The sequence below is a fragment of the Pleurodeles waltl genome, chromosome 4_2 (assembly GCF_031143425.1).
Source record: "Pleurodeles waltl isolate 20211129_DDA chromosome 4_2, aPleWal1.hap1.20221129, whole genome shotgun sequence".
NCBI lineage: Eukaryota > Metazoa > Chordata > Amphibia > Caudata > Salamandridae > Pleurodeles > Pleurodeles waltl.
This window is the reverse complement of record NC_090443.1, coordinates 69587869-69608712: the sequence shown is the minus strand read 5'-3', so window position 1 is coordinate 69608712 and position 20844 is coordinate 69587869. Positions and strand designations below refer to the sequence as shown.

The window sequence follows — 20844 nt, the reverse complement described above, 5'->3', positions numbered from 1 at the left end:
AGTAACCTCCCACTGATGAAGGCTACAGGTTGGTCTAGGCCCTCTTTGTTTAGCCGTGACCGCACAGCTCCCACACCATGCTCTGAAGCATCTGCTACACCACATACTCAGGAGTCTTGAGCACGGGTGCTGTGCACCTGGCCTTCTTCAGGGTGTCAAAAGCAGTCTGGTACATCTCTGTCCAGATCACCTGACGGGCTGCTCCTTGGAAGTCAGCTCTGTCAAGGGACCAACAATGGTGCCATAACCCTTGACAAATCTCCTGTAATATCCGGTGAGTCTTAAGAAGGCCCTCATCTCAGTCTTGGGAGGTGCCCAAGCCAGAATGGTGTTAATCTTTGCCTGTAAGGGAGCCACCTACTTGCTCCCTACCTGGTGTCCCAAGTACACCACAGACCCCTGCGCTATTTGGAACTTAATTGCAAGGCCTGCACCTTGCAGGGCCTTCAACACCACCTGTAGGTGGTGCAAGTGATCCTCTCTGGTGGTGTTGACGACAGCAATGATGTCTAAGTAGGTGGCACCGAAGTTCTCCAACCCACGCCAGGACCTTGTTGACTAGTCTCTGAAAGGTGGCAGGGACGTTCTTAAACCCAAAGGGCATGACACAAAAGTGGTAGCGCACCGCTGCTGTTGAGAACGTTGACCTCTCTTTTGCCCCCTCGGTTAAGGCAATCTGCCAGTACCCACGCATCAGATCAAACGTGCTGAGGAACTGAGCAGATCCCAACTGGTCAATGAGCTCATCAGCTTGGGGGGATGGGGTGTTCATCAGTCCAAGTCACAGCATTAAGCCCCCTGTAGTCAACACAGAACTTAAGTTCAGGTGTGACACCATGAGGAGCCGCCTTGGGGACTAGAATCACAGGACTGGACAAAGGCCTGTTGGAATGCTCAATCACCCCTAACTCCAGCATCCCAGAGACCTCCTCCTTGATGCTGTCTCTCACTATGTCAGTCACCATGTAAGACCTGTGCTTGACAGGTAGACTGTCACCAGTGTCAATATTGTGGGTGCACCAATGAGTGACCCCCAGGGGTGAGTGCGAACAGTGAGACAAACTGACCCAGTAACATGCGACATTCCCTCTGCTGTCCTAGAGTCAGAGTAGGGGAGAGGTTCACACACTCTACTGACCCATTCTGTGGTTTGGCAGACAGGAGATCGGGGAGAGGTTCAGTTTCCTCTTCAACCCCATCACCTGTGACCAAGAGCATGATCAACTCAAACCTCTCAAAGTGCAGTTTCAGGCGGTTCTTGGGTAACAACCATAAAGGATTCCTAGGTGTTTGCATGTCTACCAAGTAGGTGACGCTACTTTTGCGATCCTTCCCCTCAAATGGCCCAGACCAACGGTCTTGGGGAGCATGGGGCTCTACTGGGGCCATCACCCACAACTTCTGGCCAGGCTGAAACTCAACCAGAGTGGTATTTTGGTCATACCAGTGTTTCATGTCTTCCTGGCTAGCTTCCAGGTTCTCTTGGGCGAGTTGCTGGAAGGGGCTGCCTGGTTCCCAAAGGTAACTAACTGAATACATCCTGGTGGGGCTTCCTGGGAGCTTGTTCCCAGCCCTCCTTCACCAAACTTAAAGGCCATCTCACAGGGTGCTCATACAGAAGTTCAAAGGGGCTGAAGCCAGCCCTCTTCTGTGGTACCTCTCTGTAGGCAAACAACAGGCATGGCAACAAGCCGCCCCACTTATGTCTCATGGGTTCAGAGAGACCCCTAATCATGCCCTTCAAAGTACGGTTGAATCTCAGCCAACCTATTGCTTTGGTGTGGTAAGGGGTGGTGAACTTGTATGTTACACCACACGCCTTCCACATAGCCATCATGTACAGTTACATGAAATTGGTACCCCGGTCAGATACCACCTCCTTGAGGAAATTCACACAGTAAAGATCCCCATCAGTGACCTGGCCACTATGGACACAGTCACAGTCCTCAGGGGTATAGTTCTGAGTACCGGGTGGCATGGTCCACCAAGACCAGGATAAACCTGTTGCCCATGTCTGTCTTAGGATTCAAAGGCCTCACAATGTCAATGCCCACCCGCTCAAAAGAGGTGCTCATGACAGGAAAGAGTTGGAGAGGAGCCTTGCACCTCTTCTAAAATTTGCCACTTGACTAGCAGTTCTGATAAGTCCTCCTGAACGCATCAGAGTGCTTTCTCATTTGAGGCCAATAAAAGTGAGTGACAAGCCTGTTACAGGTCTTGCTCTACCCCAAATTACCTACCAGTGGCACATCATGAGCCAGACCCAGTCGGAAGACTTTGAAACACTGGGGTACCACCAGCACACGGGCTGCCATAGGCTCGGCAACCTTAGGCTCGTTATCAGGAGATGTAGGAAGCTAGCTCTGTATATACTATATCAAAATAAGATATAGTGTGCACAGCCCAGGGGTTCCCCAGAGGCTAAGGTAGATAATACTAATCCTCTCTTTTGTGGTAGTGTGGTCGAGCAGCTAGGCTTATCAGAGGGTAGTGCAAAGGATGTGTTGTACACACAAAGGCAATTAATGAAGCACACACTCTATGACTACATCCAGACCAATCGTTTTTATATAGCAAAAGTATATTTTGTTACCTTATTTCTAGAACCACAAGATTCAAGTTGCAGATAAGTACATTTGCAGGTAAGTATCCAACATATGTATCAATAACACTTTGTTTAGAATTGGCAAGCTATACGGTTTTCGAATACAAAGTAATAGTCTGTTTTAAAGGTTGACAGTGCAATTTTCAGAACAGTTCCTGGAGGGAAGAAAAGTTAGTATGGTTTTGAGGTACGGGGGGGATAGGAGAGGAGCTGGGGCACAGGGGGGAGGGGCTGGGGCACAGGCCAGCACCAAACACACACCCTCAGCAACCAGGGGCAGGTTGCAAACACAGCGTCGGGGTCCCAAGGCTTTCCTACAGGGGGACCCCTGGGGTCACAAAGATGCTGCAGGTGATGTCCAGGGGGTCGGTCCTAGGGAAACCAAAGGTTGGACAAGCAGGAGGGACACCTGCTGAACGCTGCTTTACCGAAGGTCAGATTCACCAAGGCCAGGGGGCTGAGAGTGCAGGGGTACCATTTGGCGTTGGGAATCTTCGTCCAGTTTTGTCGATTTCAGGGGGGTCCTCCGGATTCAGGCTGCAGGAGTCATCGTGTTGGACAGGAGGGGTCAACCCAGGGTGGGCACTTGCTCAGAATGGCCTGGGGACCAGCTCTAGTCAGCTGGGCCACCTGGACACGGACCGTGTGTGTTGGGTGCAGAGTGGGCATGAATTGCTGATCCGGGGCGGTTCTGGAGTCCTTGAGTGAAGTTTCTTCTTGGACAGGGTGCTGTCTACAGGAGTTCTTGGTCCTCTGTGATGCAGGCAGTCCTCTGGTCCTGGAGCATGCATCAGGGCTTTTGAAGCTAGAGACAGGCCGGTAGGGTTGGGGCCAAGTCAGTTTGCATCTGCAGGCTAGCTGCTGGGAGGCCAGCTTAGCAGTCCTTCTTTCCTCTTGTGAGGTCGCCAGGAATCTGACGAGATAGGTTCAGGGGAGCCCTTAAATCCTGGATTTAGGGGCGTTTTCGGGGTCAGAGGACAGTAGCCAATGGCTACTGTCCCTGAGGGTGGCTATACCCTTCCTAAGTCCACTCCCTTTTGGGGAGGGGGACACAGACCTAACCCTATTGGTCTCTGTCCTCCAAATTAAAATGGAGGATTTTGCAAGGAGGGCGTCAGCTCTGGACATCTTAGGGGTGGTCTCAGCTAACGTGGTCACTCTTCCTTGTTTTCTCTCATTTTCCTGTAGGACTTGCCGCCCAAAGTGGGGCTTTGTCTGAGGGGCGGGCATCTCCACTAGTTATAGTGCCCTGGGGCACTGTAACAAGAAGCCTGAGCCTTTGAGGCTCCACGCCAGGTGTTACAGTTCCTGCAGGGAGGAGGTGTGACGCACCTCCACCCAGTCCAGGCTTTGTTTCAGGCCACAGAGAGCGTTCAAAGGATCTCACCAAATGTGGTCAGAAACTCATCTGGAAGTGGCAGGCTGGCACAGACTGGTCAGTCCTGCACTAGCAGTTTGGCTAACATACAGGGGGCATCTCTAAAATGCCCTTTGGGTGCGTTTTCCAATAAATCCAACACTGGTATCAGTGTGGGGTTATTGTGCAGAGAAGTTTGGTACCAAACTTCCCAGTATTCAGTGAAGCCATTATGGAGCTGTAGAGTTTGTAATGACAACCTCCCAGCGCATATACTCAATATGGCCACACTGCACTTACAATGTCTACGGGTGGACTTAGATACTGTAGGGGCATATTGCTCATGCAGCTATGCCCTCACCTGTGGTATAGTGCACCCTGCCGTAGGGCTGTAAAGGACTATTAGAGGGGTGACTTACCTATGCCACAGGCAGTGCCTGAGAGGGGTGCCATGTCGACTAACTTTTTCTCCCCACCAGAACACACAAGCTGCAAAGGCAGTGTGCATGTGCTTGGTGAGGGGTCCCCCAGGATGGCATAATACATCCTGCAGCTCTTGGGGACCTTCCCTGGCCACAGGGCCCTTGATACAATGGGTGCCTTTACAAGGGTCTTAACTGTGTGCCAGGAGTCTGCCTATTGTGGAAACTATGTTACAGGTTTTGGGAAAGGACACTGGTGCTGAGGCCTGGTTAGCAGTTTCCCAGCACACACTCAGTCAAGTTGGCATCAATATCAGGCAAAGAGTGCGTGTGTGTGTTTGTTTGGGGGGGGGGGGGGGGGGGGGGGGGGAGAGAAGCCATGCCAACAAGGGCACTTTGCTACAGGAGATCATTCTCCCAGCAAATTAGTTGAGTTCCATAGGTGTCACCAGCTGCACAGGCCTGTTTCCGAAGATCCTGAAGGGTCGGACATGTTTTCTGTGCTGCACAGAACTCTTCCCTGGTGAGGCCTCCTTCCTGCTGCCAATGGGTCAGCTCCAGCTGGTCCCCCAGTTCAGCCACCTCTTCTCCAGTAGGTTCTGGGGCATGCCCCCTCAGGTTCAACCTCTTCCCAGACCATGGGAATTTCAGGAGCGGGTTTCCCGTCCCACTTTTCTGTTCCTTTCTTGGCAGGCACCTGGGCCACTGTTTCAGACTCCAGGCCCTCTTGACTACCCTCTCTGGTAGCCATGGACAGTGTGGTCATGCATGTCCACTCTGGCAATCCCAACATTTCTAAATGGGACATGAGTTCCACCTCCTTCCAGGCAGTATGCTCTAGGTCATTCCCTAGCTGTCAACAGGCACGGACGGACTCACAGCTACCCTCAAGGAACCTGAGATTGCCCCCCACCCCCAAATTCAAAGGGAGCCTGAGCTACCAAGCATTGGTGCTCACTATTGTCTGCTACAACTTGGTGGACCACATTAGGGACCACCTGCTCTTGAGATACCACATGACAGCAAACTGTTGTCATATTGGCTCCTGTGACTATAAAAGCCTCCACTCCCCTCCCATTTATGGTCACCCGCTGCCTGTACTTCTTTGAATTATCAGGCTTTAGGGTTCTCTGGACCACCTCACCCTCACCCAGGGAGACTAGGGTTAACTCAGCTGGTTCCCCACCACTAACTGGGGCCAAGACCTCCCCAAGCGCTACACTGGCCACCCCATGTGTCTGCCCACCAGTGGGGGTTGTGCCCGCCTAGGACACTTGGGACTCCCTCTAATGTGCCCTTCCTGACCACAGGCAAAGCACCTGATAGGTCCCTTCCCTGCAAGCTTACCTGAAGGGAATTAACTCTTCTACTCAACAGGGGACTGGGAATCCTTACCCTGGGAACTAGTTTGGGGCCCTTTAGAGAACTCCTTACTTTTATCACTGTCCCTCCCCCCCCCCCCCATCCTTTGTTTGTTGGGGACCCTGCCCACCCTTCACAGAGTCTCCTCTGTATACACCTTCTTGTGGACCCTGCAACTCACCCAACGTTCCACATCCTGAGCAAGCTTCCAGGGTTCAGTAAGTCTGCTGTTCATCAAGTGCTAGTGCTAGTGCAGCTCTGGAAAACACAGACTAGACAAGTGCTCCCATACAAACACATTGTAAAGCCCCAGGTAATCTGTTACCTCACTGCCCTTAACCCAACCATGCAGTGCTCTGCAGAATTAATCCACACACTAAAGCCAGGTCTGGAAATCAAATTTCCTACTTTCCCTGAACTTCTTTCTGTACATCTGTGGTGTCAGGCCATACCTGGCGATGAGGGCATCCTTCATGTTAGAATAGGTGAGCTCCCTAACTGCCCCTAGTGCTAACAAGGCATCCTTCCCTTCTGCTGTGAAGTAGTTCCACAGGTCCGTCCCCCAAATCTCTCTCAGGGATCCTGTGCATGTGGAGAGCTGTCTCATAGCGCTGAAACCATCTATGGATGTCATCCTCCCTAGTGTACTCCTTGCCTACACTCTTGGGAAGGTGCACTCTCCTCTCAGATTGAACTGAAAAAACGCTGCCACTGTCTGTGCTGGAGCTGCTCCTGCAATCCAGCTCCTTCAAGCTCAGCTCCTGAACTAAATGCATTTTCTCATCTTCCATGGCAATTGTCTCTTTTTCCATAGCAACTCTTTCTTTCTCCTCCTCATCCTAGCCAGCTCTAGCTCGCTTTCATGCTTGGGCCTTTCCAATTCCAGTTGGTACCTCCTGGTTTCTCGCCTATTCTCCAGTTCCTCCAGCGTCAATCCTTTGGAAGACAGAGCTGCCTGCCCTGGAGACCTTCCCTTCATGCTGGCCTTAGTTGTCCAACAAAACATCATGGATAAGTTGCACCTCCACCTCCTCAGGGCCCTTCTCCTCTGTGGGCACATCAGCCTCCTTTGCTGCCAGCCAGGCCCTCAGCGTCTTTTGCAGCGCCTCCTTTTTAGTGAGGCTTTCAATAGGACACAAACTCCCTGCAGAACATTTTAAGCTGCGGCACTATTTAGGTTTTCAGCCTGTCCTGCTCAAACACTACTACTACAGCTCCAACCGATGTCTCACCCCACTGAGACATGGTTGTGAGACAGGTCAACAACAGTGCAAAGTTAAGAAGGCAGGAAAACTCCAAAAACAGGAAAAATAATACAAATTCAAAGGAAAAACAGTATGTGGTTGTGTAATGGTCTGCAATAAAACAGTGGTGCACACCAATCAGTGTATGTCAAGTACAAATACAAGTCCTATCCCACCGCTGCCACCAATGTTAGAAGTGGGGTCTCTAGCTGGCAGTCAGTTTACACTCTGTCCAAGCAGGGACCCTCACTCTGGTCAGGGTAAGGAAGATACACAGCTCAGGTAACCGCTGCACACTCCCCTTGGTATCTTAGCACAAGCAGTCAGGCTTATCTCAGAGGCAATGTGTAAAGTATTTGTACAAAACACACACAGTAACAAAGTGAAAACACCACAAAAGTACTCCACGTCAGTTTAGAAAAATAGCCAATATTTATCTAAATTAAACAGGACCAAAACGAGAAAAATCCAACATACACAAACAAAGATATGATTTTTTAAAATAAAAAGAGTCTTAATCCATAGAAATCAATGGATGCGCTGTTTTAGCACAAAGTACCTGGTATGTGTCAAAAATAAAGCCTCAAGGGCGACGTTGCTTTAGAAAAGCAAACAATGCATTGATTCCTTGCTCAAAAGTGAGGCTGTGCTTCGATCCTTTACTCGCACCAGAAGCCGTGCATCTATTCTTTTCTTGCAAGGGAGGCCTTGTGTCGATTTCCGGTGCGCAGCTTCGGGTCTGTGAGGGGATGTTGAAGACTTTGACACCCAGGATCATTGGGTGGAAATTTCCGATGCGCTGTGCGAAGAGTCCACGGTGAGGACAGTCTCTGCGTAATTTCTCTAGCCACGAGGCAGGTGCTGCGTCGAATTTTCAGCCGCGGGACAGATTGTGCATGATTTTTCTGACACGCACACAGCTATGTGTGTATTTTTCCCCCAGGTTATCAGCTTCTAAGGGCCCAGGGACTGGATTTGGCACGACTTAGCAAGTCAGGACTCTAAGCAGAAGAGCCCACGCACTGGCAGTTGAAGTCTTTAATGTTCCTGAGACTTCAGAACCGGGGGCAAGCTCAGTCCAAGCCCTTGGAGAAACCTCACAAGCAGGATTTCAACAAGCAAAGTCCAGTTCTTTCCCTCTTCAGGCAGAAACAACAGCAGCAGCACACCAGCACAACAAAACAACAGGCAGAGTGGCCGGCCCTTCTCAAGCGTCAAGCTCTTCTCCTTGTAAGAGGTTCCTCTTGATCCAGGAGTGATCTAAAAGTTTGGGGTCTTGGGTCCACTACTTATACCCAGTTCCACCTCTGAAGCAGGCAAACATCAAAGGAAAGTATCTGTTGTTCACAAGATCCTGTCTTGCCCAGGCCTGGCCCAAGACACACACCAGGGATTTCGCGACTGCATTGTGTGAGGACAGGCACATCCCTTTCAGGTCTAAGTGTCAGCTCCCCCCTTCCCACTCTAGCCCGGGAGACTCATCAGGATATGCAGGCTACACCCCATCTCCCTTTGTGTCACAGTCTAGAGGGAATTCACAACAGCCCAACTGTAAGTCTGACCCAGAAGTGGAATACACAAGCAGGCAGAAGCACAGAATGGTTACGCAAGCAAATGCCCACTTTCTAAAAGTGGCATTTTCAAACAGACAATCCAAAAAGCAACTCTACCAAAAGATGTATTTTTAAATTGTGAGTTCCGAGACCACAAACTCCACATCTCTATCTGCTCCCAAAGGGAAGCTTCACTTAAAATATATTTAAAGGCAGCGCCCATGTTAACCTATGGGAGAGACAGGCCTTGCAATAGTGAAAAACAAATTTGGCAGTATTTCACTATCAGGACATGTGAAACACATAAGTACATGTCCTACCTTTTAAATACACTGCACCCTACCCATGGGGCTACCTAGGGTCTACCTTAGGGGTGATTTACAAGTAGTAAAAGGGAACGTTTGAGCCTAGCAAGTGGGTACAATTGCCAGGTCCCATTGGCAATTTATAATTGCACACACAGACACTGCAGTGGCTGGTCTGAGACAGGTTTACAGGGCTACTCATGTGGGTGGCACAATCAGTGCTGCAGGCTCACAAGTAGCACTTGATTTACAGGCCCGTTTGCACCTCTAATGCACTTTACTAGGGACTTACTAGTAAATCAAATATGCCAATCATGGATAACCAATCACCAATACAATTTAGGCAGAGAGCACTTGCACTTTAGCACTGCTTAGCAGTAGTAAAGTGCTGAGAGTATCAAAACCAGACAAAATGAATTGCAGCACAAGGTCCAAAAACAGAAGCAAAAAGTACCGAGAAACCACGCCAACAGCCGCCAAGCCTAACAGTGACCATGTGACTGAGACCACTGATGAGCTAGACATTCCTGCAATGGGTGTAAATATAGATGGGCATGAGGTACGCTAGTGATCGAGAAGGCCATCATCCCTAAAAGACGCATGACTGTTTTCACTGACATCTGCTGGTTTATCTGAAAATGAAGTAATAGGGCCTGAAAATGCTGAACTCTTGCGGAACTGGAATAGGCTATCCAAATTTGTGTGTTCAGAATTGCACCTAGATATGGTTTTATCTGTAGAGGTTGTAGATGGGATTTGGGAACAATGACTATGAATCTCAGGCTGTGAATGAGGTCTATTGTTACTTAATTATACTAGTGACATTGTTGCTGGGTTCTGGCTTTTGTAAGCCAATCGTCCAGGCAGGGAAACACATGTATTTGTTGTCAGTTGAGACAGACCGCTACTGTTGCCAGACATTTGGTGGAAACCCATAGTGCAGTTGTGACCCCGAAGGGAAAAACTTTGAATTGGTGGTGTTTTGAATCCACCATAAACCTGAGTTATTTGCGATGAGCTGGGTCTATTGGGCTATGAAAGTATGTGTCTTTGAGATTCGGTGTAGTTATCACGTCGTCCTGTTGAAGGAGTGGAATTACTTCTTGTAGAGCTAATTTGCTCTAGGAGTACCTTGCATGGCAACGCAGACAGAATAAAAATAGTGTTTGTTGTATCACCGGGAGGGCAACATTTGGAAAGCAGCTCTGGAGACGAAGATGAAAGACCCCGGAGGACGGGGTCCTCGACGGGCCGCAATGGCTTTGTGTTAACTCAATGGTCGGTTGTGGCTCGAAGCGCAGAAGAAGAAAATGTGATCAATGACAATATAGACGGGAACAGAACAGAGCCTAAGAAAGAGATCAGACAATGGTCTTGACTCGGAGGAGTAGCACACACGTTCAAGCCAGATGGCAGAGAAAAAACAATCTAACAATGGATGTGATGTGCGTGCACAGTATCACAGAGAAGGAAGTCACTCTATATTGTGACTCAAAAGAATTTATTTGAAGAATAGCAACCTGCACACATCTGCACCTAACACTTGATGGCAGGCGTATGCAGAGCAACTGTATCTACAGACATACATGCCTCAAACACACTTTCCCCCATGCAATGTTTATGGGGATTTTTCATTTTTTGAACACAACTATAGCCAGAACCACTGAACAGATTTACATCAAATCTGGCAAAAGGCTAGACCTTTGTCCAGAAAGAGCTCTTTTTTCATCTGGTGTAAATCTGTTCAGTAGTTTTGGAGTTCTCCAAGAAGGAAAATGTCACTTACCCAGTGTACATCTGTTCGTGGCATGAGTCGCTGCAGATTCACATGCTGTGCACAGTCTGCCGTCTGGTGTTGGGCTCGGAGTGTTACAAGTTGTTTTTCTTCGAAGAAGTCTTTTTGAGTCACGAGACCGAGGGACTCCTCCCCTTTCGGTTCCATTGCGCATGGGCGTCGACTCCATCTTAGATTGTATTCCCCGCAGAGGGTGAGGTAGGAGTTGTGTATATTAGTAATAGTGCGCCCATGCAATGGAATGAATACTTATGTACATAATAAAGGTTTAAAGTAATATATTTACAAATGTACAATTGTTTAAGATCTACTTCTAAGCGGCTACAGGCTCCCGGGGAGGCGGGTGGGCGCATGTGAATCTGCAGCGACTCATGCCATGAACAGATGTACACTGGGTAAGTGACATTTTCCGTTCGATGGCATGTGTAGCTGCAGATACACATGCTGTGCATAGACTAGTAAGCAGTTATCTCCCCAAAAGCGGTGGTTCAGCCTGTAGGAGTTGAAGTAGTTTGAAATAATGTTCTCAGTACAGCCTGCCCTACTGTGGCTGGTTGTGCAGTTAACACATCTACACAGTAGTGCTTGGTAAATGTATGAGGCGTAGACCAGGTTGCTGCCTTACATATTTCATTCATTGGAATATTCCCTAGAAAGGCCATGGTAGCTCCTTTCTTTCTGGTTGAGTGTGCCTTTGGTGTAATAGGCAGCTCTCTTTTTGCCTTAAGATAGCAGGTTTGAATACACTTAACTATCCACCTAGCAATGCCTTGTTTTGAAATTAGATTCCCTTTATGAGGTTTTTGAAAGGCAATAAATAGTTGTTTTGTCTTCCTAATTTGTTTTGTTCTGTCAATGTAGTACATTAGTGCTCTCTTGATGTCTAATGTATGTAGTGCTCTTTCAGCTACCGAATCTGGCTGTGGGAAGAACACTGGTAATTCTACTGTTTGATTCAAGTGGAACGGTGAGATAACCTTTGGTAAGAATTTTGGATTTGTTCTTAGAACTACCTTATTCTTGTGTATTTGAATAAATGGTTCTTGTATGGTAAATGCCTGAATCTCACTCACTCTTCTTAGGGATGTGATGGCAATGAGAAATGCAACTTTCCACGTTAAGTATTGCATTTCACAGGAATGCATGGGTTCGAAAGGTGGACCCATGGGCCTTGTTAAGACAATGTTGAGGTTCCATGAAGGAACAGGTGGTGTCCTTGGTGGTATAATTCTCTTTAGGCCTTCCATAAACGCTTTAATGACAGGTATTCTAAATAGGGAAGTTGAATGAGTAGTCTGCAGGTAAGCAGATATTGCGGTGAGATGTATCTTTATGGAAGAGAAAGCTAGATTTGATTTTTGCAAATGTAGTAAATATCCTACTACATTTTTTGGAGATGCGTGCAATGGTTGAATTTGATTATCATGGCAGTAACAAACAAATCTTTTCCATTTATTTGCATAGCAGTGTCTAGTGGAAGGTTTTCTAGCTTGTTTTATGATTCCATACACTCTTGTGTGAGGTCTAAGTGTCCGAATTCTAGGATTTCAGGAGCCAAATTGCTAGATTCCGCGATGCTGGGTTTGGATGCCTGATCTGTTGTTTGTGTTGTGTTAACAGATCTGGTATGTTGGGTAGCTTGACATGAGGTACTACTGACAGGTCTAGTAGTGTTGTGTACCAAGGTTGTCTTGCCCATGTTGGTGCTATTAGTAGGAGTTTGAGTTTGTTTTGACTCAATCTGTTTACTAGATATGGAAGGAGAGGGAGAGGGGGAAAAGCGTACGCAAATATCCCTGACCAGTTCATCCATAGAGCATTGCCTTGGGATCGCTGGTGTGGGTACCTGGATGCGAAGTTTTGGCATTTTGAGTTTTCTTCTGTTGCAAATAGGTCTATTTGGGGTGTTCCCCAAATTTGAAAGTAAGTGTTCAGTATTTGGGGGTGAATTTCCCATTCGTGGATTTGTTGGTGATCTCGAGAGAGATTGTCTGCTAGCTGGTTTTGGATCCCTGGAATAAATTGTGCTATTAGGCGAATGTGGTTGTGAATCGCCCAATGCCATATTTTTTGTGTTAGGAGACACAACTGTGTTGAGTGTGTGTCCCCCTGTTTGTTTAAGTAATACATTGTTGTCATGTTGTCTGTTTTGACAAGAATGTATTTGTGGGTTATCATGGGCTGAAATGCTTTCAGCGCTAGAAATACTGCTAACAGTTCTAGGTGATTTATGTGAAACTGTGTTTGATGTATGTCCCATTGTCCTTGGATGCTGTGTTGATTGGGGTGTGCTCCCCACCCTGTCATGGAAGCATCGGTTGTTATGACGTATTGTGGCACTGGGTCTTGGTAAGGCCGCCCTTTGTTTAAATTTGTACTGTTCCACCATAGAAGCGAGATGTATGTTTGGCGGTCTATCAACACCAGATCTAGAAGTTGACCCTGTGCATGTGACCATTGTGATGCTAGGCACTGTTGTAAGGGCCGCATGTGTAACATTGCGTTTGGGACAATGGCTATGCATGAAGACATCATGCCTAGGAGTTTTAATACCATTTTTGCTCGTCTCTTTTGTGTTGGATACATGGCCTGTATTACCTTGTGAAATGTTTGAACCCTTTGTGGACTTGGAGTGGCTATCCCTTCTGTTGTGTTGATTGTCGCTCCTAAGTATTGCTGTGTTTGGCACGGCAAAAGGTGTGACTTTGCATAGTTGATGGAGAAACCTAGCTTGTGAAGGGTCTGTATGACATACTTTGTGTGATCTGAACACTTTGTTAGCGTGTTGGTTTTGATTAACCAGTCGTCTAAGTAAGGGAACACGTGTATTTGCTGCCTTCTGATATGTGCAGCTACTACTGCTAGGCATTTTGTAAAGACTCTTGGCGCGGTTGTTATTCCGAATGGCAACACTTTGAATTGGTAATGTATTCCTTTGAATATGAACCTTAGGTATTTCCTGTGTGAAGGATGTATCGGTATATGGAAATACGCATCTTTTAGGTCTAATGTTGTCATGTAGTCTTGTTGTTTGAGCAGTGGGATCACGTCTTGTAATGTGACCATGTGAAAGTGGTCTGATTTGATGTAGGTATTTAGTGTTCTGAGATCTAGTATTGGTCTCAGAGTTTTGTCCTTTTTTGGAATTAGAAAGTACAGTGAGTAAACTCCTGTGTTTTTCTGTGGACTTGGTACTAATTCTATTGCGTCCTTTTGCAGTAAAGCTTGAACTTCTAGTCCTAGAAGATCTATATGCTGTTTTGACATATTGTCTGTTTTCGGTGGGACGTTTGGAGGGAATTGGAGAAATTCTATGCAATAACCATGCTGGATAATTGCTAAGACCCAAGTGTCTGTTGTTATTTCCTCCCAAGATTTGTAGAACTGGCCTAGTCTTCCCCCCACTGGTGTTGTGTGAAGGGGTTGTGTGACTTGTGAATCACTGTTTATTTTGAGGGGTTTTGGGACCTTGAAATTTTCCCTGATTTCTTGGGAATTGGCCTCCTCTGTATTGTCCCCGAAAACCTCCCCTTTGATATTGTCCCTGGTAGGTAGGTGGTCTTGTTTGTGAGGTGTTGGTTTCTGTGGGTTGACCACGAAACCCTCCCCTAAAAGGTGTTTTCCGAAATGTGCCTCTGCGCTGCGGGGAGTACAGTGCGCCCATGGCTTTGGCTGTATCGGTGTCCTTTTTTAGTTTTTCAATGGCAGTGTCCACCTCTGGCCCAAACAATTGCTGTTCATTAAACGGCATATTGAGCACAGCCTGTTGTATTTCAGGTTTGAACCCAGATGTGCGCAGCCATGCGTGTCTCCTAATTGTGACTGCAGTGTTTTTTGTCCGTGCAGCTGTATCCGCTGCGTCCATGGAAGACTGTATCTGATTGTTCGAGATACTTTGTCCCTCTTCCACCACCTGTTGCGCTCTTTTTTGGAGCTCTTTGGGTAGGTGTTCGATGAGATGTTGCATTTCATCCCAATGAGCCCTGTCGTATCTCGCCAAGAGTGCTTGCGAGTTGGCGATACGCCACTGATTTGCTGCTTGTGCTGCAACCCTTTTTCCCGCTGCATCAAATTTGCGGCTCTCCTTGTGGTGGTGCGTCGCCTGATGTATGCGAGTTGGCTCTCTTACGAGCTGCCCCCACAACTACTGAGTCCGGTGTCAGTTGTGTCGTAATAAATATAGGGTCTGTGGGTGGCGCCTTATATTTTTTCTCCACCCTTGGAGTTATAGGTCTGCCTTTAACTGGCTCCTGAAATATTTGTTTTGAGTGCCTTAGCATTCCCGGGAGCATGGGAAGGCTTTGATAATGGCTATGGGTGGAGGACAGGGTGTTAAAGAGGAAGTCATCCTCAATAGGCTCCGAATGTAGTGATACATTATGGAATTCGGCTGCCCTAGCGACCACCTGTGCATATGAGGTACTGTCCTCAGGTGGTGACGGTTTAGTTGGGTACGACTCTGGGCTATTGTCTGATACTGGGGCTTCGTAGAGGTCCCATGCATCTGGATCATCCTGGCTCATTGTGGTATGAGCTGGCGAGTGTGTTAAGGGTGGAGTTTGCGCCGGCGATGCATGAGTTGATGGTGGTGGAGAAGGTGGTGGAGTTACTTTTTTCACCACCTTTGCTTGTGGTTGCTTGTCTCCTTGTTGGAAGGCAAGTTTCCTTTTGAGTTTGATTGGGGGAAGAGTGCTGATCCTCCCAGTATCTTTTTGAATAAAGAGCCTCTTTTGCGTGTGATCTGGCTCTATTGTTTGTAATTCCTCTTCAAATCTGTGTTTTTTCATTTGAGAGGACAGTCCTTGTTCCTCTGAGTAGGAACTGCTTCTCGGTTCGGATGCCGGTTGTTTCGGCACCGAAACCTTTTCTAAGGATTTTTTCGGCTCCGACAAAATCTTTTTTCTTTTCTGCGTCGTGCCCTCTCGGTGCCAACCAATGTCGGTGCCGAATGTTGTCTGCGCCACTCTCTCGGGCCCGAGAGTGCTGCGTGCCTGTATCTCGACCGGAGTCGGATGACTTCGGCAGCAGCCCACCCTTTTTCGGTGCCGATGGACGGTCACCTACTTTTTGGGTTAAGCCATGGCCTGTTGGCGGTGGCGTCCCCTGGGCTTTGTCAGTCTTTTCGTGAGCTTTTTGTTTCGACGTCTTACTCAAGGTTGACGTTTCTTCGGCGTCGAGTTCTTCGGAATCCGACTCTTGGATGGAGAAAGTTTCTTCTTCTTCCTCCTCAAACCGTTGTTGTCCTGTCGGCGTGGACGCCATCTGCAATCTCCTGGCTCTTCGGTCTCTGAGCGTTTTCCTCGACCGAAACGTGCGACAGGCCTCGCACGTATTCTCCTTGTGCTCGGGGGACAGGCACAAGTTACAGACCAAATGTTGATCCGTATAAGGATATTTATTATGGCATTTAGGACAGAATCGGAACGGGGTCCGTTCCATCAGTCTTGAAGTCGCATGCGGTCGGGCCGACCAGGCCCCGACGGGGGATCGAAATTACCCCGAAGGGCCACCGGAGCTCTTCAAGATTCGGTGTCGATGTGTGCTAACTAACCCGATACCGAACGAAACAATACCGACGATTTTTTCTGAGATTCTAACTAACTTTCCGACCCGAAACACGGAGCGAAAAAGAACACGTCCGAACCCGATGGCGGAAAAAAAACAATCTAAGATGGAGTCGACGCCCATGCGCAATGGAACCGAAAGGGGAGGAGTCCCTCGGTCTCGTGACTCGAAAAGACTTCTTCGAAGAAAAACAACTTGTAACACTCCGAGCCCAACACCAGACGGCGGACTGTGCACAGCATGTGTATCTGCAGCTACACATGCCATCGAACATAAAAATATAGTTATCTGGGGATGCGGATCCTCCGGGTGAAAAGCAAGGCCCTGATTGGCTGGCCACAACATGAAGGGAAAGTTGAGGCCACCATTATGTTTCCTGGCTGGGTAACAGGGGAGAAAAAAAATAAAAACGCACGTAAGGGGTCAGGATAGAGGTAGCCTGACCCCATATGACACATGGAGGCATCTTGAAGGGACCACTTGTGGGTAAGAAGAAAAAAAAAAAAAAGCTTAATTTTTTTTATGGCCAATCTGTGGATTCACCACGGATCAGAGAGCAATGCCCAGTGTAAATCCGCAATGGATTCGCAGATCCGAAGCCCAATGGACCAAAAAATAAAAACACCCAACAACCACCATACCCCCTCCTGCATGGTCAAAGCCCATGCGCAGCATGGGGGCATGCAAGGGGTTGGCCATGAGTGCCTGGCTGCCCCACAGCACATGGGGCAGTGGTTGTATTAATGTATGGTAATTATATATCACTTTACGTTAAAAAACATAGAAATTCACTGGAAAAAAAAAACAAAGGTTACAGGGACGTTATAGTTAGGTTCACATTTTACCCACATAAAACCATAGAAATTCAGCAGTTATAGTTATACTTATGGTTATACTTATTTGAAGAAACAATAAATTGTGCCGTTAAGTAACTTCAGGGGACGAGTTATAGTTTCTTAACATAAGCATAACTATTAGTATAACTATAACTGTATTATTTCTAAGGCTTTATGTAGGTAAAACATGAACCTAACTATAACAGTTATCGTTATACTAAGCTCACGTAACTATAACTTGTGCCCTACGATAACTATAACTTGTGCCCTAAGATAACTATAACCCACGCCCCGCCACACACAGTTTTCTCATCAATAATTTTACAGCAAATGTTGCAGTGATATTATCAATGATGTTATGAGTGATGCAATATGTGGGGTAATTAGCAGTGCTTGGCGAGGGTGCAAGATCTGACGAATCCGCGAACCCTCCACGTCTCTAGATATACATAAATCTTTTTTTAATTACATAAAATATATTGAACAGATTTACACCAAATTACAAGAAGAGATCTTTCTGGACCAAGAACTAACTTCCTGCCAAATTTGCTGTAATTCAGTTCCGTGGGTTGGGCTGTAGTCATGTCTAAAATCTCTATGGGAAACTGCACACGGAAAATGAGCTTTGCACCCCCCCTGCTTTTTCTGAACCACGCTTGACGAATTACCCCGGTTTTTAAAAAACAGCAGCTTAACTGACTGGCAAACTAGTTTTAATGATTTTGTGAAGGTTTGTCAAACAGTGCCAAAGTTACTAGCAAAACAAAAAATGTTTTTTCTATGGAAACTAGGTTGTAACTATAACTACCTGCTGGCGAGATATATATATATATATATATATATATATATATAGAGAGAGAGAGAGAGAGAGAGAGAGAGAAAGAGCGCGAGTGAAGGAGAGAAAAATATATTTTTTGTGTGTAATATATATACACAAATATATATATATATATACACATACATATATATACACATACACATATATATATACACATATATATATATATATATACTTCTGACACTGGAGGTAGAGAGGTGGAGAGTAGAACAGTTTATTGACACCTCCATAAGCATTTGACAGGCCAGCTTTAACTACATTTTTCTGTAAAAACCTACAGCATTGTAATTTAACCCAAACCACATTGCATTATTTAGAGTCAAAATATGCTAAATAGTTAAAATAACTTCAAGGCCTGCTCATGTAACTATAACTACGCAGAGGAAAAGAAAAAAGGGGAATGGTGTCTGTCAGGTTAAAAATGCACTAGGTGTATTCAGCATACACCAACTTTAAGGAACATAGCAGCTTCCATTAGCTTAATTTCTATTTCCTGACTCAAGCTGACTGGATCTCAGGGCACTTCAATGTTTTTTACAACCTTCCTGCTTCTGAGATGGTTTCTCAGAAAATTATTTTTTCACTCAATGTATAAAAACTACAACAATTTCCCTGTGTGTTATCTTCAGCGAATATTGTTTTCTTACAAATGCTCTGCTACTTGAGGAAAAAGGCTGCTTCTGACCTTCATGACCTGTGTGTGTTCTATTTCTCGGCTTCTCAATGTGTAAGCAGCAGCGCAAGCTACCAGACACATACAAGTACATCATGAACCCTGGAGGAGCAAGAGAACTCCACCTACAAAATACCCAAATATCTACAAGCACGATAAGTAGCAGTTCAAGTTGTACCCCCACAAACAATGTTTACAGAAGGCACCAGTGATATAATATTTAAGATGAAAATCAGTGAGTGTATGAAGATCTCCGGTTTCAGAGCAAAGACTAAAAAAAAGGCGAGGCATACCATATGATTGTGGCACTGCCGTTCAATTCGTTCACCAGAAAGGCCAGGATAGCAGCTTTGGTCTCTGGTGGGTGGGCCTGGAAGGGCTTTGATCGCAGACTATTACATATCTCCAGGTCTGCCCCATAAATCTCCATGAAGATACGCAGCACTTCCGATACAGTATCCCGATTTAGCTCAATCTCCGAAATCTTCTCACCGAGGATCTTAAGAGACTGTAAAACATAAAGAAAAGGTAATGGGGTCCACGAACCAACCTGTCCTCGTATTCCCTAAATACTCACGGTATTAGGAGATATTCGGTCAGAACAGCACAGGGTGGTCCTTGTACCTGATGAACTTCATACTCAAACACTAAAATCACAGCACTGAAAAAAAATCATCTGTCATAGACTTACTGACACAAAGGTGCACTCATATTCAGTACTGCAGTCGCATAGGTTACACTCAAAAGCCCTGATCAGCACTCCCACAGCCCCAACACTTGATGACATCACACTGACCTTTCCTCACTATTACCACCCTTAGTTATCATTATGACATGCACAAATTCGAGTACCTGCCTATACCACATTCTGAACATGCACATGCTCACACTCCAGGTCTAGTTTTCTCCGAAATTACATCCTCAAGGGTTCAAGAGTATAAAGAATCAAGCAGTCCAGTATTATGCATATGGGTCCAACGATGAAGCATTGAGGCAGGTAGAAACACTGGACTCTACTCAGTGCTTACAGGCTCAAATGTCCCATACTGACTGACATCAGATGCATGTCCCCTTAACAGGGTACAGCCTTAAAGGTCTCATCTGTTCATGCTGATGGATCCCACAGATTATACAGAAGTTTAGTGTTGACACTGCTTTCTTTCACTAGAACAAGCATGTATCATACTGATTGCTAAAGGAAACGTTCAGTTACACACCTGGGAATAGGATGGTAGCCCTGGATCACGCAACACCAGTCTCACGAGGCGGATCAGCAAGTCCATTACTTCACCCAGACTGTCCCCTGCATTAAAGAGGCCCTCCTGGAGGGTGCAGAGACTTGGCACCTCCTTGGTGATATCAAAGCCAAGCACCTTTCCATAGCTGTGCAGAAACTCTACCACAACCAAGCAGTCTGAAAAGGCACGGCTGGGCAGAAAGAGGCCAGGAATTCGAGCAAACTCAGGCAAAGGCTGAAAGAGAGAAAAGTATTTCAGTAGCACAAACATTAACACTAACACACATAACAGCAGAATGCTCTGTGCCTACAGCAGCAGTATTAGTTGTGAGGTGAAGGGGCAATTACAATTAACAGGATTGGTACAAGATCAATTTCATTTGCGAAAAGGTAAATGATTGTGCAACTAAGTATTACCATCTACCTAGAATGCAGGGTAAAAATGGTCTCTAAAATAAAACTAGGGCAGGGAAGGTTAGAAAACGTTATGTTTCAGATTAATCTTAACAGAACATTTTCCTGCCATTTCTAAAAGTCCACACCAGATTTATTCTCCAGCTATAGTAACTTAAAATACACCACTGTCCCTCTTGAGGGACCTTAAACGCTGCCCAGATCAATACTGCTGGACTGATGTATTAACCGTTTTTAACCTTTTCGTGCAGTTTAGAAAATATTACTTGCCTGGAACAAGGCACTCACGGTGCACTAGCTTTTTTTTTTTTTTTTGCTGGATTTTGAGGCTGGTGAAAGAACACTGGTAAACGATAGGTATGAATGTTGGACAGGAACTTAATATAAACTCTCACTACAATATGCAATTAAAGGTTTGCCGAAAAAATACCATGAGCCCGAGCCAATGTTATATTAATCAGAAAGCCCACACCTGTCATTACAGATAATTATTACACTTTTTAGCCGTGGCACAAAATGTTTATTTATGCACATTTGTAGTACAGTACATAGCTCATGACTACTTTTGTGCAAGTAGTCATGAGGAACGTAAAGTTCTGCTTTAAAGCTTTGAGGAATTGTGTCACCATCAGTCAAAT

The 20844-nt window shown here is 46.3% G+C and overlaps 1 protein-coding gene across 5 annotated transcripts in view; it reads right to left on the bottom strand.

Annotated features, from left to right (window-relative positions):
* BAZ2A (bromodomain adjacent to zinc finger domain 2A) overlaps positions 1-20844 on the bottom strand; it is an 867588-nt gene that overhangs the window by 439154 nt on the left and 407590 nt on the right. For all 5 annotated transcript variants that reach the window (XM_069230685.1, XM_069230689.1, XM_069230688.1 and 2 more), the window contains 2 exons: positions 19773-20027; positions 18849-19063 (listed from right to left, as the gene is read on the bottom strand). In XM_069230685.1, coding sequence (XP_069086786.1) covers positions 18849-19063; positions 19773-20027 — 470 coding nt within the window. The remainder of the gene's footprint in view (positions 1-18848; positions 19064-19772; positions 20028-20844) is intronic.